The following is a 24,565-nucleotide window of genomic DNA, read 5'->3' as shown; positions in this document are numbered from 1 at the left end:
CAGGCCCTAAGTTCAAGCTCCAGGACTGGCAAAAACAAATCAATCAATAAAAGTAAAAAAGCTCTGCCTGAAAGGGTAGAGATTTGTCATTTCCAAACTGTTTCTGGGCTGTTGGTTGGAGCTTGGTGGTAGAGCACCTGCTTAGTCTGTACAAGACCTTGGATTTGATCCCCCATCACCTCATAGAGCCAAACACACATCGAAATTCTACTCAGGAAATGAATGCTAAATGAATGCTGATGAGTGTGGCTGTTTCCGATGGGCTGTGTATCTTGAATACATGATTGCTCAAGAGATTCTCGCTATTATTATTCTTGGTGTTTGTCTTTCACTTACCATAAGCCTTTCGGGGGTTGTTTACTTTAACGGGAGTTGTTTGAACTCTAGTATTTCCTAGGATTCACATAAATTGGAATACCAGATAGGTTAGCCCAGTAGTTTGGGAGAAAAGTATTAGAGTCTCACATCTGAGAAGCTACTAGAGGAATCTGGAACTTTTCAAACTATGATGGTGCTGAAAGATCTCAGATCTAAAGATGCCCTATGAAATGTGACTTTTTATGCATATTGGTGGACAGACTTGAGAGAGGGAAAGAAAAAAATATATACCCCTGTGTGTGTGTGCATATATATAGTATATATATGGTGATATGTATGTATGTATATATTATATATAGGTATCAATTGTATATATTTCCCCTGATCCTGAGATCTATTGTCTAAGCATTCTCTTTTGTGTCCTCTCATCCTTAAGTAACTTATAATTTAAGGTGCTTTCATAAGCAGAAGATTCCAATTACAAGTGTCTCAAGCAATGAAGATGTTTCTCTTTTCATCTGATTAAAAAACAAGCCTGCAGACTAATAGTTGAAAGGTTGCATGATTCAGAAGATTAAGAATGTTTTGAGAAGGACTATAGAAAGTTGTCATCTTTCTTTCCTTTCAATTTAGAAGCAACTATTTGGACAGGGAGGGGAATGAAGGGAGGGGCAGAATAAATGAATATGCACATGATTTTGGAGAGTAAGAGCTGGAGACCAAAAGCAAAACAAGGAATATAATAATGGCATGATTAATAATTTAAAATATTTTAATAACACTAGTAATAACACGAATAATACTGACCTTTGAGCTTTTGCTTTCTGCCAGTTTCCCCTGGGACGCTCCTTAGTTGTGTTATCTTACTTAGTCTTGGTGATTTATTGAGATTGGTATTATTGCTGCTCTGTTTTCTGTGTGTGTGTGTGTGTGTGTGTGTGTGTGTGTGTGCAATCTGATACTGGGGCTTGAACTCAGGACCTTGAGCTATTGCTTAGCTTTTTCCACTCAAGGCTGGTGCTCTACCACTTGAGCCACAGATCCACTTCTGACTCTTTGCTCTCTGCTGCTTAGTTGGAGACAAGAATTTCACACACTTTTCAGCCTGGGCTGGCTTTGAACCTCGATCCTTAGACCTCAGCCTCCTGAATAGCTAGGGTAATAGGTGGGAGCCATTAGCATTTAGCAACTGGCTTCATTTCCTAGATGAGAAAACACACGTTGAAGGAGAGGCAGAGTCAACTTCGCTATGAAACCACCTCCCTCAGAAAAGAGAACAAGAGGCAAGAGATGTGGCCAGGAAAGGCAATCTTAAAGAAGAAGAAAAAAATCAGATCGAATAAAAGAGAAGTCTCCGAAACAAATACAAGGGGCTTGCAAAAAATAAAAAATAAATAAGCAAATAAAAGAGCTTCCCAGGGACCCATAAAGGGAATGAATAGCAGAAATGAGGGCCTGGCTGAGGTTAGAAACCAGGAATTTATAGAGAACCCAATCTACATTCTCTGCTGCATTCTGTACCAGTGCAGGGGGAAAAATGGATCATAGGATTCATCCTGGCTGTGAGAACCAAACTGTAAGTTTGTGATTTAGTCTCAGAGCTCTGCTACAGCCTATGGCGTAAACAGTTACCACTTTATTTCTTGCCTTTTCCTCTTTCTTTCTTTCTTTCTTTCTCTCTTTCTTTCTTTCTTTCTTTCTTTCTTTTCCTACCTTCTCTCTCTCTCTCTCTCTCTTTCTCTTTCTCTTCTTTCTTTCTCTCTCTCTTTCTTTCTTTCCTCTCAACATCCCAGGTAATAAAGGTTCTTATTTCCAAAACCCTTTCTCCCTGTATTTCTAGGGGCAACTCATCTTCTGTGACAGCATTCACAGACAGCTCCACCGAGTTAGAAACAAAGAACTATTTTCTTCCTTCACTGACAAGAAAGAGGCCATCTCCAGCTCCATTCCTCCCAGTTCTGCCTTTGATGGGCAAAAAAAAAAAAAAAAAGCACAGTGGACTCTGAGGTTAGCTCTTTTCTCTGGGGACAGGACAAATCAAATTGGTTGCTAAATATTACTTCTTCTACAGGTTATCAGAAAGATCATAGAACACTTGCTTTTTCCCGTTTAACATTTATTGTAGATGTTCTTTCCTTAGAGATCCAAGACTGTCCTCATAATCTTGGAAACTGGTAACCAAAAAAAAAAAAAAAAAAAAAACCAACTTGGTTCCCAAAGACATTTTAGGGGAAATCTCCTTTAGCAGAGAAACAGAGGTAACCCAGCTCCAAGCAAAGAGGCGGCAGGGGTAGATGTGCCCAGGGGATGGGAATTTGCTTGAAATGTTTGTGTTCATGTGCATGAGTTACTATGGGGGCTTGAACTCAGGATCTCATGTGCTTCAGGGTAGGTTTGTCACTCAAGGCTGCAGCTCCACCTCTTGAGCCACACACCTCCACCTCTGGCTTATTCACTGGGGAGAAGAGGGTTTTTGGATTTGTCTGCCTGGGCTGGCTTCAAACTGGGATCTTCAGATCTCAACCTCCTGAGTAGCTAGGGTTATGCACATGAGCCACTAGTGCCAGCTGATTGCTTGCAATTTTGAGGGGGAAGAGGAGCACTTCCTTCTGCCTAACAGGGACCTGCATGAATGCTACTGTTTTTCTTTTTTTGGGGAGGGGGGTCCGGTCGTGGGGCCTGAACTCTGGGCCTGGACGCTGTCCCTCAGCTCTTCAGCTCAAGGCTAGTGCTCTACCACTTGAGCCACAGCGCCACTTCCGGCTTTTTTCTTTTTTCTTATGTGGTGCTGAGGAATCGAACCCAGGGCCTCAGGCATGCAAGGCAAGCACTCTACCACTGAGCCGCCTTCCCAGCCCTGCTGCTGTGTTTTTCTGCCTCCACACAGAGGGAAAAGAGGACATGAAGTTGCAGGCTCATAAACTTCCATGCACCAAAAGGAGCTGTCATTTTTTCCAATCTGGCCCCCAACAAATCCTGAAATGTCAACTCATTTTTTTTTTCCTCTGTGGTCAGGATAATTTGTGTTTCTTTCACATACAGAGATGTGGAAAACAAAAAAAATACAGAAATGGAAAGGAAGGTTAATCAGGAACTTGCAAAACCTTCCTATTAACTCTTCTCTCAAATTGAGAGGCAAAGAAAGGGGATACTCACTATCTCCTAGAGCACCCAAATTCAATTAATAATCAAGTTCTGGGTTCCTATAAGCCCTGGGAGCCATCCTGCCCATTCTTCCCATATGGATTGGTGGTGTTCTCCTGTGGAAGCTTCATGAGAAGCCAGGTGCTGGTGGCTCACACCTGTAATCCTAGCTTCTCAGGAGGCTGAGACCTGTGGATCACAATTTGAAGCCAACCCAGGCAGGAAAGTCTGTGAGACTCTTATCTTCAATGGACCACCAGAAGAAGCCAGAAGAGGAGCCATGACTCAAGTTATAGAACACTTGCCTTGCCCATAAAAGCTCAGGGACAGTGTCCAGGCCCTGAGTTCAAGCCCTAGACACACACACACACACACACACACACACACACACACACACACACACACACAAGCTTCATAAGAGCAATTGGTGGGGTTTTGTACTTGTCACTTCCCTCTCCCACTGAGCATGGTGATGACACAGAAATGTTTGCCAAATAATTGAAGAGATGGAAAAGCAACAGAGGCCGCACAGTTCCACAGTTTGCTTTAACAACTGTCACGACCTGAGACTTTCTTCTTGTATATAATCTAGTATGTCCTGGATGAAGGCAACTGTCAATGCTTCTTTGGGGACCCCATTTTACTGCCCCCAGAGAAACGGATGGACCTGGAGAAAAAAAAGTCTGTTAAGTGAAGTCAGTCAGGCTCAGAGAGATGTGTTTTCTCTCCTATGTGGAAGTTTGACCTGATTTATATACATAGATAACCATGTATACAGCCCGGTGCATATTGCATATAAATATATTAACTAAGGTAAGATATGGTATATACATGGAGAGGATTCCAATGGTGTAAGTGTTTAAACAGCTAACTTATATCTAACAAAATGAATAGCAGGAAGTTGGAACTTCAAGTGTCAGTGTGGGGTGAGGTCAAGGGGAGAGGAGTAAATTAATGGAGAGAGGAAGGGTGGGAGAATGTAGCCATTAATATTCAATGCATGTAGGTGACACATGGAACTCGTGTTTCCTTGGCATTATCTGAGGTCAAGATAAGCACTATCCCTGTTTCCCTTAGTGATCAGATACTTGTTGACTCATAAGTCAAGAAGGAAATACTGCCAGGCACTGGTGGCTCAAGCCTGTAATCCTAGCAACTCAGGAGGCTGAGATCTGAGCATTGTGGTTCAAAGCCAGCCTGGGCAGCAAAGTCTGTGAAACTCTTCTCTCCAACAAACCACCAGAAAACCAGAAGTGGTGCTGTGGCTCAAGTGGTAGAGCACTAGCCTTGAGCTGAAGAGCTGAGGGACAGTGCCCAGACCCACAGTTCAAGCCCCACGACCAACAACAAAAACAACAACAAAAGAAGAAGAAGGAAATACTATGAGAAAAGAAATTATTCATCTTTTCTGAAAAATCATTAGGGATTAAAATTAACACAGTCACACACCCAAAGATCCTAGATTACATGAGAAGCATAATGAAAAAAACCTAAAGGGAAGATTATGTTTTAAATCTATACTTTATTATTTTTTTTGGGGGGGGGGGTCTGGTCGTAGGGCCTGAACTCTGGGCCTGGACGCTGTCCCTCAGCAATTCAGCCCAAGGCTAGTGCTCTACCACTTGAGCCACAGGGCCACTTCTGGCTTTTTTCCTTTTTGCTTATGTGGTGCTGAGGAATCAAACCCAGGGCCTCATGCATGCAAGGCAAGCGCTCTACCACTGAGCCACCTTCCCAGCCCCTTAAATCTATGCTTTAAAAAAGATGGGGCTGTGCCCGCTACAGAACTTCTTATGGGACTCGACCCATCTTCCACAGCAAGATAGAGATAGAAGTGAAGACCATCGCATGAGTCACAGAGCACTGTTCTGGGAGTGGAGGGAAAGGAGCGTTCCTTACAATCTGCCCTCAGGACTCATGATTTCCAAGTTATTTTCACAAGTGCTTTTCAAGTCCCAGGAAGGTCAGTTCTGAACAGCTCTGATCTCCTTTTTTGGGGGATTGCTCGGAAAAGGATGATTTTGAAATAGGTAAGAGCAGTGATACTGGCTTTTGGGTGCAGTCGTGAAATGGTCAGTTGGGAAAAATCATTCATAAAAGCCATGCATAGACTTGAGCTGGAACAGGTCTCTGGTGTCTGACCTGAAATCAGAAAGATCCTCCATTACAGCTTCTTTTGGGGTTCTGAGTGAGCCCTAGACACCGTGTCGATAGTTGTGGGATATACCGTAGCACTGAACGTATAACATTGACAGTTTGGGTTCATGATTCTTACTCTGTCCAGTGACAACCATCTTAAACCCATTCCCTGGTTCCTTTTAAAGAGTAAACAGAGCTATTGCAACAGAGTTTGCTCTCATTAGCCACAGAGCCCGTCAGTGCCCCCTGGCTTCCCTTCAAAGCTCCTGAGTGAGTTTTTTCCTAGGCAAATTCACTTCCCTTCTTAGATTTTTGTCTCCCAGAGCTGCTATTGCATGGTCTCTACAGCAAGCCACCACCCCCCTTCCAGTATTGTCAGGTGTCAGGTCATCCCTCATCCCATTAGCTGTACACTCTCTAAGTCCCTCCCACCCGAGGTACAGCTGATTATCTGAGGATATTTACAAGTAGAGTTGCCTAATAGATTGAGCTCTGAATTGAGATGCTCTACCAGCTGCTGAAAGGCTATGTTAGGAGGCAAAGGTGAGTGTATTTTCCATTCTGAGTGTGGCCCAGGCAGGACTTGTTGAAATGCAATCTTCCCCACCTCCCTCCATCCTTATTTTTTTTGAAGGATCTATCATACTTAATAATGCCTTGGCTCCAGTCACTTTTCCTTTATAATAATGACCTCCTCTGCACACTTCTCCTTTAATACCGTATCTCTGGCTAGTAGATTTCTTAAGGGATGCTATTATTTTTTCATTATGTCTCATTTTGGTGGCATCTACTGTTTCGTGATTTGGTCTAACTCTGCTGGAGGATAGTCATAGACCTATGATAAAACAAATTGCTACAGAGCATGGTCTTTAATGCCACAAGTATTTGGTGGCCTTTTTTCCCTATTGGGTCTTGCCCACATGATTTCCTAGTTATTCCATTCTTAGGGCAACTCATACACTTCTCTCACAACAGCATAAACCCTTGTCCAAGTACACCCCCATGCCCATCATTACCATGAGGCAGGGAGCTCTGTCAAGGTGACTTTGTCTTGCCCTGTATTTCCTTCAGCTGCAACTCAGTCACCCTATAGATCAGCAGGAACTTAAACGTGATTGATGCCACAGTTGTCTTCCCAAAGCCAGGGATTCTGGCTCCCTTTGCATGGTAGGTATACCTTTATTTCCATCTTTGGTAGGTCTATCTTTATTTCCATCTTTGATGATGATATATATGACATCGTCTTATGTCATTAAACCCTGTGTGATCTCTTGTGTCTGGGAATCACAACTCCTAATTCCTATGAGAAATTAGAATCAATATGGACTCATCATTCCCACCCCACTGTATTATAGGAACCTGAGGAAGATTCTCTAACTTTCTTTCAAGAAACATATAAGAGCTGTGTGTCCAAGCCTGGGGTCTTGGTTCTCAACCATTTGTCTTCCATGTAAAATTAGAAGAATCAGAACTTCAAATATCAAACTCATGGCCTGGGTGTGGGGAACTTCCACCCTTATTTCTGTCTCAAGAGGATCGGCTGCGTGTGAATGAATCTTGGAGCCTTCTCATATCTAAAAGACTCTCGAGTTGGAAGGAGGGGAAAGGCCAGGTGAAGTAGTGTTCAGCACAGGGTAGAAGGACCCTTCTCTGGGGTAGGGAGACCGTTTTACAGCTGGATTGTGAATTTCAGTTGGATCAGTGCAATTTAGAGAGCTTCTTTTGTGTGTGTGTGTGTGTGTGTGTGTGTGTGTGTGGTCTGGGCTGGGCTTTATACAGATCAGTTGTTTCAGTTTGGGACATCATTGCTCTGAAAGCGTCATTAGTAACCTCTTCTTCCTTCTTCATTTTCTTCATCAATATCATCCTCACCTCTACCATCACCATTATCACCTTAATCATCAGCGTTGGCATCACCACCACCCTTTACATTAATGAAATATGGTATTATTTTCCCATGTCTTCCCCCTTATTAACTTACTTTCAGAGTTGTCAGAGGAAAAACCTGGGTGATGGGCTAGATAGGATTACATATACTTGTGTTGTACATAAGGAAAACTAAAGCTCAGATTGGTAAGCTTGCTCGCCCAAGACAGGCCCAGGCAAGGATAAAACCTGGCTATCTCTGTTCTCCACGTTATTGGGCTATGACCAAGCTTTCTTAGAGGAAAGAATGGAGACATGAATGACAGGGGGTAGGAAAGTGGGGACCAAGAGGCCTTAGAAAAGGGGGGGGGCTCAGACACACCCTAGTATTATGGGCTGGAGCACGTCACATTCTTGTTGGACTCCGAATTTTACCTGAAGGGCTCCTTCGGGCTGAATAGGATTCCCAGGACTAGAACTCAGAACTTGAGAATTCTGAATTCAGAGTGCAAGAATTCAGCCGAATATTTACCATACACGATGCCATTGCTTCCATCAGACTAAAAAAATGGATGGAGCTGTTGTTGGGTGTTCTTGTGGTTGTGATGGCTGTGTGTGGAGCTGGAAGGTCTAAGCTACAATGGGAAGGATTTGGTACAACATGCTACTTGCAACAAATAAAGGACTATAGGAGCACCATTTGGAAAGCTGAATTCTCCTTTTTCTCTAAACCACTTAGCCCTTCAGAGCCATGAGTCATGTATTTGAGGGAGGGAAGGGGGGGCTAGAGAATTGAATATAATTTATGCTTTGCTAATTGAAATCAAGTATAGCATTCAATCTCCCTGAGAGTTGCCTGGTGCTGGCTTAAATGTGTTATTAGGAAGTGTTATTAACCTGACTCTGTGTTTACAAGTTGACCTGGCTTTTCTGGAGAGAAGATAATTCCTTCATGAAGTCTCTCCACGGAGGGGAGGGCACAGCTTTATGGCTTCCTCCCAGAGTTACAAAGATCCAGGTAGAGTAGATAGTGCAGCTAATAGGCCATATCAGATTGCACCTCTTCTTAGAACTAGGTCACCAAATGGAGAAAAACCTTCAGAACCTCAAGGTCAGGATTCTGCTCCTTTATAATCCAGGAATTAAAACCTACAAGTCAGACCGGGCGCTGGTGGCTCATGCCCGTCATCCTAGCTACTCAGGAGGCTGAGATCTGAGGATCAAGGTTCAAAGCCAACCCAAGCAGGAATGTCTGTGAGACTCTTATCTCTAATAAACCACCAGAACACAGAAGTGGAGCTGTGGCTCAAGTGGTAGAGCGCTGGCCTTAAGCTGAAGAGCTGAGGGACAGTGCCCAGGCCCAGAGTTCCAGCCCCATGACTTACAAAACAAAACAAAAAACCCTACAGGTCGCTGAGTTGTAGTCAGGGCTCAAGCCCCATAATGACAACTCCTTGTTGTCATAAAACAAGGTCCCTTCCTCAGCCAGCCCCATAGGCCATCCCTATGAACAGACAGACATTGTTTTCCTGCAGTTGACTTACCACAGGAAAGGGTGTAGGAATAATTTCTGAAGGAGAATCTCCCCACTTTTATTTCCCAAGTGAACATGGCTGATCGGTCCTATGAAAACTAGATTTGCTTGTCCTATTCATGTATCATGTATGTGAGTACACACACATGTATTAGCTTACTTTGGAAGCTGAACTTGGGGTCTGGATGTCTCGTGTTTGTGGGGACAGGGAGACAGGTAGACAGCCAAGGAGATGAAAAGTGGAGACTAGCTTTGAAAGGAATGGAGCCATTGACACTTAGAGGAGACTTTCCTCCAGCTGTTCTCAATCCTAGAGTGGTGTGTTATTTTGTTTCTTTGGGTTTTTATCTTTGTTTTTGTTTTTAAATAGGGTCTCCCTATGCAGACCAGGCAGTCCTGGAACTTAAGATTCTCCATGTTCAATGTTAGAGGAGTGTTGAGATTACAGGCATGCTCTACCAGGCTTGACTTGAAAGCTAGGTCTTAAACATAATCCACAGATGTCTTCAGTTGTAGCCAGGGCTAACGGCCCACTCTCCTTGCTTTGCTTATAAAACAAGGTCTCACAGTAGCCAGTCCTGCAATAAGCCCTCTGAACAGGAAGACATTCCCTTCCTTTAAACACATGTGCATTTGTAGTTTGATCTCTATCTTCTTTTACTTTGACAGGAAAAGTATACGTGGAGGCTTCGACTCAAGGTTTTCTTATCTGAAGGGGAATTCATCTGCAAGGCTCTTTATGACTGTGGCGTATCAGACTAGCCTGGCAACTCCGGCTGAAACATGGAAACATGTGCTCCTTTCGGATTCTCTGTGCTATTGCAAGAATCACCCACCCTGCAGACAAAATGCTCCAAAGACTCTCAAACCTGTTTTTCCCATCCATCCCAGAGGAAGAACATCGACCAGCTCTCCAGAGTCGGGGTGGAGCCGGGGAACCGGAAGTGACCAATGACAAAGAAGCCATCAAAAACCGATTTATCAGGTTGCATGAAGCTTTATAACAACACGGTGTTCATTGGGCAGGAGAAATGACAGTTTAATTAAACAGCTGAACAGATTTCACTCCCCCTCCCCAACTCATACAAATTTCCAATTTTTTTTTTTTTACTAGAACAATTCCTGGGTTCAGAGATTTATGAGCAAGTGCTTTTATGTCGAATGCTGCATTGAATCCATTCAAACTAATGGGAAAAGATGCTTTATTGGGCAGCCCTTAATGGGGGGCACCTGCACACAGCCCTCCCCAGCATCTGACAAATGGATCAAAGCTCTTGTCAGTGCCCCAACAGAAACTGTCTCTGTATAGACCAAATAAGCCATGAGGTGACCTTGGGGGTGGGTGGGAGTGGGTTGAGGAGGTTTGGGAGGAATAGGAGAAAGGTAAACATTCTCTCCCCTCCACTGTATCCCTACGGTATAGTCAACACAAGAGACAAGGCAGCTCTCTGATCTTTGCTTCTTTAGGGACCTTCATGGTGGTGTATGTGTGTGTATGTATGGGGCAAAAAGTTTCCTCAAAATACACCACCGGATCCTGGGTGCTTGGGGGAGTTGAGGATAAAGTGGGGGGCGGTCTTTCAGTAAAAAGACACGTCCTACTGATTGGATTGGATTTCTTTTTCCTCCACCCTCAGATATGGTTACTTATTTATTTTTGCCAGCCTTGCTGCCCACACTCGACTCTGAGAGCAACCCCATCCCTGTGGGACCTGATCTTCCACAATTGAAGTCACTCCTAAAGACAGGGGAACCTTTTCCCTTCTCACATAGATCTCAGGAAGAAAGCTTCCGGGTGTCCGCTGTTCCCATGTATTTATTTTTATTTCAATTTTGGTGGGGAGTGGTGGGACACGTCTCTGCCTTCCTCTTGTGGGGAGTGAGGAAATTTGGGGGTGCTGGGTGAGAGAGGCCTCCCGGGATGAGAGGGCTGGAAATGTCTTCGATGGAGAACCGTGTGCTTTCTCAGAGTCCTGGAGCTCCTAGCCCCAAATCGCATTCTGGATAAGAAACCCAAGCATTGGCTCATGGGGCAGGTACCTGTGCCAGGTGCAGAGCTAAGAATCTAGCCTCCCCAAATGGAAGTAAGAACCCCTCCAGCAAGGAGCTCTCCCTTTCCTTGTCGATGCTCACCATACAAACTCTGGTGGCATCCGGCATCCTCCTCTGACTTTGACAGACCTTTGCCTTATCTTGGTTCTCTTACTAACCAATAAATAGAAGGCAAGAATTCATGGTGGGTTCTCGGGCATCTGGTCAACCACAGACAGCTGGCTGTCCAGGCTGGTCTGGTTCCTCTATGGGAGGGCCACGGATCCCATCTTTTTGCCTAAGCCCTCAGTGCTGGAGGGATCCTGACAGGGAGGCGACCTGCTGCCCTCCCCACTCCCACCCCAAAAGGCTGACCTGCCATCAGACCCTGGAGGGGGGGCTGGGGTGGGAGGAGGCAACCCAGGACTCAGGTACAGAGCCTTCTTGCCATCTGACTCTGCAGCGGGCTCATTTGTCACCCTCTTCCTGTTCCCACTGGAAGTCTTGCCCGGTCATTTGGTAGAACATCCTGTTGAAGGGTTTGTAGAACTTTCTCAGTCTGTGGATGACGTCGGGGTCGATGCGGGGGTGAGTCCGCCCTTTGCTTTTGCCCAAACACCGGGGCGCACCGCTGTCTTCTGGCTTCTTGAGGCACGGGAACCCCTTGGTTTTGTTGAAATAGAAATGTTTCTCGGTCACCACACGCTTGAGGCCGAGGAAGTCTTGGACTTTGGCCATCTCCCCAGCGGGGTCCACGATGAGGCGCTCCCCGCTGACGAAGAGGATCTGGGAGAGGGGGAAGTACTGGAGCCAGTTCTCCAGGTGCAAGGCGTAAATCCCGATGCGGATGGCGCTCCAGGAGGCGTCGATCAGCCCCAGAGTCCGGTTTTTAAAGGCCAGCACCTCAAAGGTGGGGATCTCGGGTTTCTTGGACAGCGTCTGAGTATAGTCAGAAATGGCCCTGGTCACGGGGTTCCTCACCACCACGATCAGTTTGATGTCTTTGGCCATCGAATGAATGCGCCTGGGCGCTTCGTTGGTCACGAAGTAACTTGGAGTCTTCTCCATGGTTAGCTGCCCTTCCACGGTCTTGGGCATCACGTTTCTGGGAAAGGGGAGGACAAAGCCAGCAGAACATGGTTATTACCACCCTGGAATCATTGAATAGGTTTGTGCACACAGGCTTGCGTCCGAGACCTGAGGATCGCAATTAGAAGCCAGCCCTTGAAGGAAACTTCATGAGACTCTTATCTCCAGTTAACCAGGAGAAAGCTGGAAGTGGAACTGTGTTTGGCTCAAGGGGTAGAGTACTAACCTTGAGCAAAATAACTAAGAGACAGACCCCAGGCTCTGAGTTCAAGCCCCAGGGCTCACTCTCTCTCTCTGACTCTCCCTCTCCCTCTCCCTCTCTCCTCCTCCCCACACAGTAACTAACCTCAGGGAGCCCGCAAAATTGATAAACACATGGGGTTTCTTTTAATCTGTAATTCCACATATAGTTCTAAGTGATTATCAGAAAAAACTAGCAGATGACTTATTCTTTCTTGAGACCCTTCTATGCCTGAGTTTAAATTGCTTTTCTACCTCTTACTAGTTATGTTTACCTTAGATACACCCCCTAATTTCTCTACTATTAGTTTTATAATCTCTGAAATGGAGATAATGATATCCCTGACTTCACACGGGCAATGTAAGGATTAAGGGAGATAATTCTGGGAAGCATTTAGCAGAGAGTCTGGCATGTTCAAGGGCTTAATAAATTAAAGATCTTATTGTTGCCGTGGCTTTTAGAAAACGTTAGAGCGCAACAACACCTCCAAGATTATCTAGTCTAGGGTTGGTGAATTCCCGCCCATCTCCTACTTTTTTATTTGTGTGTGTTTGTGTGTGTTTTGTATGACTCAGAGCAAAGAAGGATTTGTAATGTTTAAGTGGTTAGAAAAAGAAAAATCCCCAAATAACAATAATAATAATAATAATAATAATAACCTGGTGTGATGAAAATTATAGAGATTCACATTGAAATGCTCACAAATAAACCTGTGTTGGGGAAAACCATAGACACTCTTTTATTTATGTGTTATCTATAATTGTTTTTACGCCATGAAAACGGGCAGACGAGGTAAGACAGATACCATATGCCCCCGAGACCTAATGCATTCACAGCTGGCCCTTTAAGGAAATGTTTCGCTGACCTCTGAGTTTAATCCAATGACATTTATTGTATCAATGACTCACTGAAGTCCAGGAGCAATGAAAGAAATCAAACAGGTCTTTGTGAACCCAGCCAGTTGAATCGTGTCTCCATGCCTCATCTCCATCTGTAAGATCCTAAAATGTACCTCGAGTTCAATGGAGAATAAAATGACATGTATAGAGAAAGAGCATCTAGCCATAGGCCTGGTTCAAACTATGAGATTTCTCCACAGTATCTTGGATCTCATATTTTACCCAGGGGACCACTAAAAGATCCCGTTCCCAACACCCACGAGCTAAAAGCCTCTGGTGTTCCTGGGAGGTGGCGGAATCTTTAAGAGGCGTGGCCTGTGGGAGGAAGTTGGGCTATTGGGGGTGTGCCATTAGGGGAAATATTGAAATGTCAGCCCTTGCCTTTTTCTCTTGCTTTCATTTCCTGACAGTGGAATAAACATCAGTCTAGCCAGCATCTAAGGAAAACACCCATGTCTTAAGTTCTGTGTCCGTGGGAGGAGTTAGTCCCTTATTTTCCTTTGGATCTCTTCTATGCATGGGCTTCCTTTACCACCTTGCTGCAGGTCTAAAAGCAAGGGTGCCTAGTAATCAAGGACTGAAAATGGTTAAACCATCAGCTGTAATGAACTTTTCCTCCTAAGATGGCTATCTCAGTGTTGGTTACAGTAGCACCAAGGTGATTAACAAAGCCCACATCTCTTGCATCCTTTGACAAGCGTACTTTTCTTCCCTCCATCTCCTTCTGTTTTCAAAGTACCCTTAGCATATTCTGGAGCTCTGGGATCCCTCACTGTTCCCCCCAAATCCTAATGAATGAGGTGGGAGTATCCATGATAAAAAGAAGCTTAGGGTACTACTATGTATCCAATTTGCTGTAGGCCTATGTAGACCAGAGTTAATTGATGATAAACCCGTTCAATACCTGTCAGGGCAGCAGCCATCTGCCACCAGGTGCGCTATTAAATCTATTCACTCCGGAGCCTCACACCAAAGAGGAACATTTAGGATTACATAAGACCTCTTTGTTAGGATGACATGCTTTTAAATGTCTCAGCTAATAAAACGTAATACACATAAAGATCCCCCAAGCTTCTTCTCCTATAATTAAATTTATTTACTATCATGTGTATGTGTGGGGGGACAAAGAATGACTTTTCTTTTATCTCCAATTCACATACTCTGTCAATAATTAATTGCTGCTGGGTTTTGAGCTTCTGCAGCAAGCTCTTTTATTAAGCAAGAGGAATTTTCCTGGTAGAGAAAATTCATGAGAGCTGGAAGTTGTTAAGAGTATAATGGTTGGGTAGCATGGATTCCAGCCATATCCCTGGCCAAAAATAACCATACTTGCCAGGGAATGACTTATTCTCCTAAGTATTTCCAATGTTTTTGGGTATGTGCGCCTACTTTTTGTTGTTGTTGTTGGTTGGTTGGCTTGTGCAGGTACTGGAGCTTGAACTCAGGACCTCATGCTTTCCTTTGTTTTTTTCGTGCAAGGTTCTACCACTTGAGCAGGCAACATTTCTACTTCCATCTCTTTTTTTTCCCTGGTAAATTGGAGATAAGAGTCCCAAAGGACTCTTCTGCTCAGGCTGGCTTGGAACCATGATCCTCAGATCTCAGCATCCTCAACCCCTGGGATTACAGGGGTGAGTCACCAGCACCTAGCTTATGTGTGCTTGTTTGGCCCTTAGTAAATCTAATGGTCTCGATTGAAGGATCTCATTGGTTACCAAAACAACAACAACAACAAAACAAAAAACCCACAGCCTTGAGGGATCAGCTCTAACTGACCTAGGAACCCTGCATGCTCATTTCATGTCACCATAGTGAAGTTACTGAGAGAGAGAGAGAGAGAGAGACAGACAGACAGACAGACAGAGAAAGAGACACACAGAGAGAGACAGAGAGACAGAGACAGAGAGAGACAGAGACAGAGAGATAGGCAGACAGAGACAGAGAGACAGAGAATTTCCCTGTGCGGTCTTCTTAACCAAGCCAGAAATGATATAATCATTCCCACATACATTCCATTAACTCAGGCACGTGAGTCTCAATTTCTTGCCCTGGAAACAAGGTAGACCTAATAAGATCCTATCTTCCCAGAACTAGAAGGATACAAATGTGATTATGTAGGTGTGTCTAGAAGGATACAAATGTGATTATGTAGGTGTGTCACTGAAGGTTTTTGCCTGATGGATACCAGAATCTGTCTTCCGTTAAGCTTGCTGCTGAGGATCATCTTCACTGGTTCTGACATTTCCACCTGTCCACATTCTCACATTGTGATGTGCGTGAGGAACAAGATAAAGGTCAGAATGCTGAGGGAAAGAAGTCAAGAACCAGAAAATAAAGTCAGGAAGAGTAGGTAGAAACCATGAACCAAGTAGGCTGTGGGAAGGACACGGATTTTTCCCCCCTCTATGTGAAGAATATTGAACAAAGGAGTATGATAGGATGTATAGTTATTTTTCCGTTTTTTTCCTGGCTACATTGCTGGGGGACAGAGGAGAATTCCAAGAAGGGAAGGAAGCAGTCTGCTTTCAGAGATGATCTCAGGGCTGTACACTGTAAATGCTGGTGGCCTGGGTATAAATGGGGTGGTGGCATGGTCAGAAGTGTTCCCAATGGAGTCACTAACAACAACAACAACAAAAAACATAAGCCAGGAGCTGGTGTCTCACACCTGTAATCCTAGCTACTCAAGAGGCTGAGACCTAAGGATTGTGGTTCGAAGCCAGCCCAGGCAGGAAACTCTGTGAAACTCCTATCTCCAGTAAACTACTCAAAAAAGCTGGAAGTGGCATCGTGGCTCAAGTGGTAGAGCAATTGTCCTGAGTACAAACAAAGCTCAGGGACAAGGTGGGGAGAGTTCTTTCAAGTAGAAAGGTGTTTAGATGCTGAGTGTACTAACATCATCATCATTATTATTATTAGCATGTAGACGTATGAAGGAGTTGCCTTTGAACAAAGCTGTTTATGAATACAATCTATCTTGATCAATGTCACCCCTTTCAATATTCTCACCCATTCCGCCCCTTCCTCTACTCTTCCTAATTTTGTAGGATAATGCATTGGATTCCCTTTTTTTTCTTTTAATTTCTTCACAAAGGTTTTTATAGACCCCCTTTATCAATTGTTTGTGCAATTATTATTTCTCTTTTCTGTGCAATACTGGGAAATGAACTCAGGGAACTCAGTAACTCTCAAATGTGAGGCAAAAAGTCTGCACTGAGATATTAACCTCCCTTCCTCCCCCACCCCCACCTCCCCACCCCCGTCAGCAAACACCCAGCCCCTCACCAACTCAAGTTAATCCCCAGAGTTCTTGAGAACTAATTATATTTGTGTGTGTGTGTGTGTGTGTGTGTGTGTGTGTGTGTGTGTGTTGGTCCTGGAGCTTGAACTTCCCTGTCCCTGAGCTTTTGTGCTCAAGGCTAGCGCTCTACCACTTGAGCCACACAGCTCGACTTCTAGCTTTTTGGTGGTTCCTTGGAGATAAGAGTCTCAAGCACTGTCCTGCCCAGGCTGGCTTTGAACCATAATCCCTTATTAGCTAGGATTACAGGTGTGAGCCATCAATGCTCAGCCAAGAACTACTTGTATGACAGAGCTTTTAATAACGATCATAACATAGACTGGCAGAAGGGAGCCACTGGGGTTTGGTCCCTTCGCAATTTGGCATTGCGAAATAGGGAGATAAACAAAGTGAAAGAAAAAAGAGTAATGCCATACAATGATTTGTCCTCACACTCTGATTGGCTACAATCAGTGCTCGAGGGCCTAGGTAGCTTTTAAACCACCTTAGCATTCCTCGGGCCTAGCGTGGCACCTGCCACATTGTGCTGTTCCATTCCTACTTGTAGTTACTTGATGGATGAGTGAATGGGCCAATGAGTGAGGGGTATGCAGATGAGTACACATTCTCTGGAGTGTCTGTGACTGGAGCACCTGCTCTTCTTAGGTAGGTTTTCCCCCTTGCACAGGAACTCAGCATGTCTGGCTTGTGGTGCCATCCCTGTCTGAAAGTCTCTGCACTTCAGCCCGGACCATATGGTGAGAAAAACACTGCATCTGGACTTGGAACAGCTCGTTAACAGTAGCTTGGGTGCTCAGCGCAAGCCGTGACATCAGCGTCAACACACAGTCCTGGAATGAGGCTCCTGCTTGCCAAGATCACACGGTTGCTCTCACAGACCCAACTGTTTAGGAGACATTACCCGGCACTCACCCTGCCCCCACCCACTCTGCCGGTGAGGGTGCAGGGCTAAGTACAGGCTGTTGGAAAGCAGGCCAGCAGGGTCTGGGGGCCTGAAGGGAGAGGCTGAGGAGAGTTAGCACACAAGGCAGAGTGATACCCCCTATTCATTCATTATGGTGTGCCTCAGTCGCTTGAGGCTGGGTTTCCCAGGTCAGGGTTCCAAATTCTGAGGTCCAGAGATGGACTGCTCATTCGTACTTCCAATCTTTGGGTTCTCCAGGCTAGCTAAGAGCACCAATGTGTGATCCTGTGTCAAGGCCTTAACCCAATGACAGGTGGTCACCTACTTAACATTGTTCATCTTCACAACATGAGAAGACAGGCGGTCCAAACGTGAGATTGAGTTTTGAATGTGGATTTTTGCCTGGGTTAAGTGGATGCAGGATGTAACACTCTCTTTCTGTTGTCGTTTGGTTTTCATTGAAACTTTATTTTGTCAGTTGTGGGGCTTGAACTCAGGGCCTGGTTGCGAGCCCTGAGCTCTTTTGCCCAAGGCTAGAGTTCTATCACTTTGAGATACAGCTCTACTTCCCATTTTCTGGTGGTTCACTGGAGATAAGAGTCTCACAGACTTTCCTGCCTGGGCTGGCTTTGAACCATTATCCTCAGATAATCCTAGGATGACAGGCGTGAGCCACCAGCATCCAGCTTTTATTTTAGTTTTGAATGGAGATCATACAGTGTTGCTCAGCTGGTCTCAAGCTCTTGGCTCCAGTGGTCACCTTGCCTCAGTTTCCCAAGTAGCTGGGACTATAAGTATATACTACTAAGCCTAACTATGATAGTGTGTGTGTGTGTGTGTGTGTGTGTGTGTGTGTGGTGTGTGTGTGTAACTCAGGGCTTTGTGCTTTCTAGGCATGCACTCTTCTACTTGAGCCACACCCCTGAGCCCTTTTCACTTTTAGTTTATTATTCAGATAGGATCCATTGCTTTGGCACTGGCTGGCTCAGGACCATGATCCTCCTATTTCTGCCTCATAAATTGCTAATATTATAGATATACAATACCTCTCCTGGTTTATACTCAGTGTTGGAAGGGGACAGTAGTTTCCAGTTGTCCATACAACTGCTTGGATGAACAATCAACACTTCTCAGTGTACTAGGTGCAGAGCTGTGACACCCAGCCAGGGTAGGTATAGTAAATGCATTGATTACTTCCAATATTTTCGATTTATGACGGCACCAAATTTCTCAGTCTTATTATCTGGAAAGCTTATCCTACTCAAAGCACCTCTCTCCTAAGGTACAGAGGAGTTAATAGCTAATGAGAGGTTCTACATTTAGCAGATCCTCAGTGCATTATTCTTTAAAAAAAATTATTCAGAAGTTATCACTGGCACCTAGTCTACCCATTTAAGAGATCAGAAAACTGGGGCACAGGAAAGATTACGATGCTCAAACCTGAAAGAGGTGGAGTTCGATTCAATCCTGAAGTTTTTTGACACCATAGTCCACACGCATCGACTACCACCTAATCGAACTTGATCAAACTCCAGAGCCTCTGCAAGGTCAAAGGGGTGGCCCAAGGTCATTCTGGGAGTAGGTAGGTGGCCAAGTGGAATCTTTAAATGAGTTTTTGTTGTTGAATGCGAATTGTAAAAGTGATTGTCACTGATTTACTACAGAGAGGTACAGGAGCCGGGGCCAGAATCCTTGGAAATCTTTGCCAGATCAAGCTACATTGTTCAATTTGTCTGATCTCTCTCCGGGGGCCCCCTTCAGGGAGAGCGAATGGACATCATCATGAACATTGAGGGAGGAGGCAATCAAGCCTAGGAGATGGAAAGCCTCCCATTCTCTCTGGCGGGGTCAGTGCAGAGCTCGCCGCGGGCTTGCCTGAATTACATGTGTGTGGCTACCTTACATTTTCCCCCCAGATGCATCCTCTGGGAGCAGACATGCCACATAAATGAGCACTGTTTTCTGAGCTTTCATAATGCACTGTGGTAAGAACGAGGGTCTGGAATAGGGGCCAGTTCCTCCCCATGAAAGAAAGAAAAGTCACTTAACATTCGATCGAGCACCTGCTACTCCCAACACAACAGTACCTGTGAGTCTGGTTCAACCTCTCCCTGGTGCCCTCTGGCTTATGAAGCTGTATAGAGAGAAGGAGAAACTGAGAGTCAGAGGGGAAAATGGATCTTTCCCAGAGACTCACAGCCAAAATTCTGCCTTGCCCAGTTATCTTGGGAAACTCATTGTGTGGCCCAAATCTAAGTCCGTACATCTTGAACCCCATGACCCTAGAAGAGTCAGACCATTTGGAACCATCCTTGGGTCCCATAGCACAGGAAGTCAGCAGCCAATCAGAAGCCAAGAAGGAATTACATTCTGAATTACAGTCCTGATGTGACAACTGATTTGCCCAATGAGTTTGAGAGGGGAGCTTTCACTCCTGGGATCTCAACTCCTTGTAATAGAAAGGCTTCAACTGCTGTGTGGCCAGGACAGACAATATTGTGGGGACCTCCTCTCATCGCAGCTGTCAACTGCCAGAAAGTGTCAGATGTCCTGAGGTTGTAAACCACTGGCCTAACCAAACAGTCCACAAGTGAGTCTCAGCTCAGCCTTTAACTAGGGGTGGGGCTTTGGAAAAGTTACTTAATCTCTCTATGCCTAGTCAATGAGTGGGGCTGGGAAGGTGGCTTAATGGTAGAGTGCTTGCCTAACATGCATGAAGCCCTGGGTTCGATTCCTCAGTACCACATACCCAGAAAAGGCTGGAAATGATGCTGTGACTCAAGTGGTAGAGTGATAACCTTGAGCAAAAGAAGCTCAGGGACAATGTCCAGGCCCTGAGTTCAAGCCTCAGGACTGGCAAAAGAAAAAAAATTGTTAACGAATAAACAGAACTGACTGAGTTTCTGCAAATGTTGCTGTAGTCCTCCATGTCATATTACGATAGCGAAATATTTTAGGCTGGAAAACTTCTACAGAAGTTTACTTTGGCTTGTAGTTGTGGAAATATGAGGTTGAGGGTTTAGATGTTGTTAGGGCCTTCCTGTTGCTGGGAAAGTTCAGGTTATCTCAAACAGGGGGCAGGAAGAGGTGTCCACGTGACTTTTGGGTTCTTTTTCCCTCTGATCATAACACTGGTGGTTCATTCATGAAGTTCCTGCTTGATGACTTTAATCCTAATCCCCTCTCAACACCACCACTGGATTAATTTGGATTAATTTTCCACCTTTGCATGCGTGCATGTGCGTGTGCGTGTGCATGTATGCGCGCGAGTGTGTGTGTGTGTGTGTGTGTGTGTGTGTACTGGAGCTTGGACTCAGGGCCTGAGTACTATCCCTCATCTTTTTCTCCCAAGGCTGATACAATCCCACTTGAACCACAGCTCCTCTTATGGCTTTTGGCTGGTTAACTGGAGATAAGAGTTTCAAGGACTTTCCTGCTCAGGCTGGCTTCGTACTACAATCCCCAGATCTCAGCCTCCTGAATAGCGAGAATTAAGAGACCTGAGCCATCCACCTGTACTTGGCTTCAACCTTCTTACCTCCCAAGGGGAATTAAATTTCAGTGCATGAAAATCAGGGCACACGTTATAACTCTACCTATCCCATTGCCACAGCATGGCTGCCTGTCACAGAAGCAGGATTCTATCATGATTTGTCCCCATGATTGTTAACAAGAGAAGTTGCTGTGTTATGAGACCATCTGCAACATTCTAGATGCTCTTTCCCAACCCTTGGAGCAGTGAACATGTAGGAACACACAACCCGGAGAGGACACTGGCACTGAGTGTTTAAGGCTCTCTAGCCAACCACGGTGTGGACGAGGTGGAGCTAATTACAAAGCCAGGTTCCTCATGGACAAATGAAGACCCAATGCACCCCCTGCTCCCTGAACAACTCCAAGAGACTAACCAAAGGTGGCTTTGAATAGCAGCCAAGGAAAGACATCTGTTAACAGCGATAGGCAAGTGCCAGTTGAATTAAAGTAGAAACACCTATAGATATTCTATCTTGCATGTTAATGTAAACCAAGGGTTAAGGAGTCATCAATCTGTGGTACGCAAGAGAGCTGTCACCACATGCTGTGCATCCCCTTGACTCTGGAAACTCGGACTGACAATAACCAACTTAGGGCTTAGGGAACAAGCGTGCACGTCAGCTAGACAGGTGGAGAATGATGAAGTTAAAGTGCTTGTGCTTTAGATCTAATTACGGGCCTTGTTGGGGTTGGGGGGGGGTGGGAAATGAGTGAAGGAGATAGGAAGAACTTAAGGATGAGGAAGACAGTGGGGAGGTTGAAGGATCGGAGGAGCGGATAGAGAGATTGTGGGTTAAGGGTTAGCTGCCTTTCCCTGTGCGATGTGAACAGGGAACTCTTTCTGTGTTTCTCCATGACTCTTCCGAAGCAAGACCGATGACATTCTGAAGGCCTCAAGAAGAATGAGTAGCAGAATGAGTGTAAGGGAGGGGAGAAGGAGAGGATCATTTTTGAGAAATCCTCTGGCATCTAGGGCAAAATGAAGCTGTGGTGGCTCTAAGACTGGTTGTGCTTAGGGAATGGGTTACAGCAGATTCGTCATGAACGTATCTGAGACAAGGACGATAGTGGTGCAGATTTGGGAGGTGGCCAAGGCTCTTCTCCTGCACTCATCCCACAGAGAGATTGGCTCTGGCATAAGCAAGCTAGCTAGCAGTGACAAGAAAAGACATCTCACCAATGCATGCTCTGGTCATGGTATCTCCTCTGGAGAATGGATATGAAATACCATCCACACCGTGAAAGGGATGAGATTTCAGATGAGGGTATAGAATGAAGGAGGCACTGGTGGCTCACCCCTGTAAACCTAGCTGCTCAGGAGGTCTGAGGTTTGCCATCTGAAGGCAGCCTAGGCAAACAAATCCAAGAGACTCTTATCCCCAACTCACCAGCAAAAAGCAGGAAGTGGAGGTGTGGTTCAAGTGGTAGAGTACCAGCCTTGAGGGATAAAGTTAAGCAAGAGCATGAAGCACTGAGTTCAGGGCCCAGTACTGGCACATGTGTGCATGCACACACACACACACACACACACACAATGAAGAATGAATTACTCAAAGAGAATATGATTTGGAGACCAGGTCTCCCGAGGCTCACTCTTAGCCACACACTGCTGATAAGATATGCTTGCAATAGGATAGTCTCTTAAGCAGGGATTTGTAGGCTCTAGGATCAAACTGACCCTCAACCAGTGATTTCCTAAGCTAAAATGCATGGACCACTATGAGTACTAAGAGATAAGAATGGACTTTACAGACTAGTTGAAGGGTTTGAACTCAAGGCTTGAGTGCTCTCCCTGAGCTTTTTCACTCAAGTCTCTACCACTTGAACTACAGCTCCACTTTTGGCTTTTTAGGAGTTATTTATTAGAGATAAGAGTCTCATAGACTTTCCTGCCCTGGCTGGCTTTGAGCTCAATCATCAGATCTCAGCCTCCTGAGTAGCTCAGATTATAGGCATGCGCCACTGGCTCCTGGCTTCAAACTGCTTTTGTTACTAATTAGGTGCAATGTCGTATTCTTTGTTTTCATACTAGTACAAGGCCTGGCATACTACACTTGCTGAATGAGTGAGAACACAAATAGTTTTCTCTTTGTTTAAAATATGTCTTAGTATAAGAACCTTGGCTTTCATATCTGAAACAGCAACAATAAGCAATTGTATATAGCTTTGATACACAGGATGAAAATAAACAAATTTATGAATCACTTGGATTAGTGAAGTTGGTTCCAACATGAAGAACCCAGAAGTCAAAGGTACAAGGCAATCCGTTGAGAGCGTGACCATGAGAGCTGTCAATCTTGAGATGGGTGGGACATTACTGTACTACGCTGGGCTCAGGGAGCCTTGCTCCGAGCTCCGGAGATGTGATTTTATGCCGGGAATAATTCACTGGGCCCGATACTCTCTGAATCTTGATCCAAGAATATGGAGGAGGGCATCAACAGCAAGGGTGACAAGGTACTGGGTAACTGAAAGCGTTCACAACAATCTCAGTAGAGTTGGGGAGAAACTTCTGAAATAGAGATGAAGTCCTGAAAACCTCCTTTCCTTTTCCATCATCATTCATCACTGATGGTGTTTCCAGCCACAAAGTTGTGGTGGGGGGGGTGTGGGGGAGAGGGGAGAGGGTGGGCGGAGGAGTTGCTTAGCCTTCTGGGTTTACCCATTCTATTTGGCAAAGCTTGGTCACTCGTGGGGCTCATGCTTCACCACTGCCTCAAGCAGGAGGCATTGGCTTTTCTCTGTTACCCCTGACCTTTCACAACACGATCACTGTCTTTACCATCTGCATACCACCACCTGACAGGAAGCTAGCTTCTCCACGTTGTTCCCATGAAGGAAGCACAGGTGGCCAGAAAGCAATGGTGAATCCTCGAAAATACATTTGGGATCCAGCCATTATCTGTGAAAGGTTTCTGTGTGTGTGTGTGTGTGTGTGTGTGATGTTGTGATTTTTTTTTTGATTGATTTGCTTTATGTAACATTTGGTATCTATAGGGATGGAGTGGTCCCTTGAGATCATTCTCAAGGCCACAGGTAGGAAAGCCTTGAGCTAGAATCTCCACCAACACCTGCCTACACAGCATCCATGCTCCCTCCCCCCAAATACACACACACACACACACACACACACACACACACACACACACACTATTGCCAGCAACTCTCTAGCCCTTTGTCTTTTTTTTAAGTGATTGGCTCTTTCTACCTCAAGAATAAGATATAATCCCTGACAGAAGGGAACCTTACTGCATTGTTGGTGGGAGTGTAAACTTGTTCAACCACTTTGGAAAGTAGTATGGAGGTTCCTCAAAAGACTCCACATAGAGCTCCCCTATGACCCAGCAATCCCACTTTTGGGCATTTACCCAAATGTTTATAAACAAGACCACACTAAAGCTACCAGCACGACTATGCTTATTGCAGCATTATTTACTATAGCTAAGATATGGAACCAACCCAGATGCCCCTTAGTAGATGAAGGGATCAAGAAAATGTGGTATATATACACAATGGAATTCTATGCCTCCATCAGAAAGAATGACATTGCCCCATTTGTTAGGAA

The 24,565-nt window shown here is 45.0% G+C and overlaps 1 protein-coding gene across 1 annotated transcript in view; it reads right to left on the bottom strand.

Annotated features, from left to right (window-relative positions):
- Window positions 1-11,250: 11,250 nt before the first annotated feature.
- The window catches only part of Hs3st4 (heparan sulfate-glucosamine 3-sulfotransferase 4), a 332,723-nt gene continuing 319,408 nt past the window's right edge, over window positions 11,251-24,565 (bottom strand). The window contains 1 exon segment of the mRNA XM_042689824.1: window positions 11,251-12,137. Coding sequence (XP_042545758.1) covers window positions 11,501-12,137 — 637 coding nt within the window. The 3' untranslated portion in view covers window positions 11,251-11,500.

The sequence above is a fragment of the Dipodomys spectabilis genome, unplaced genomic scaffold (genome assembly GCF_019054845.1).
Source record: "Dipodomys spectabilis isolate Male_0828 unplaced genomic scaffold, ASM1905484v1 ptg000127l, whole genome shotgun sequence".
Taxonomy (NCBI): domain Eukaryota; kingdom Metazoa; phylum Chordata; class Mammalia; order Rodentia; family Heteromyidae; genus Dipodomys; species Dipodomys spectabilis.
Note: the sequence above shows the minus strand (reverse complement) of the source record. Positions and strands in the feature narration are given on the sequence as shown.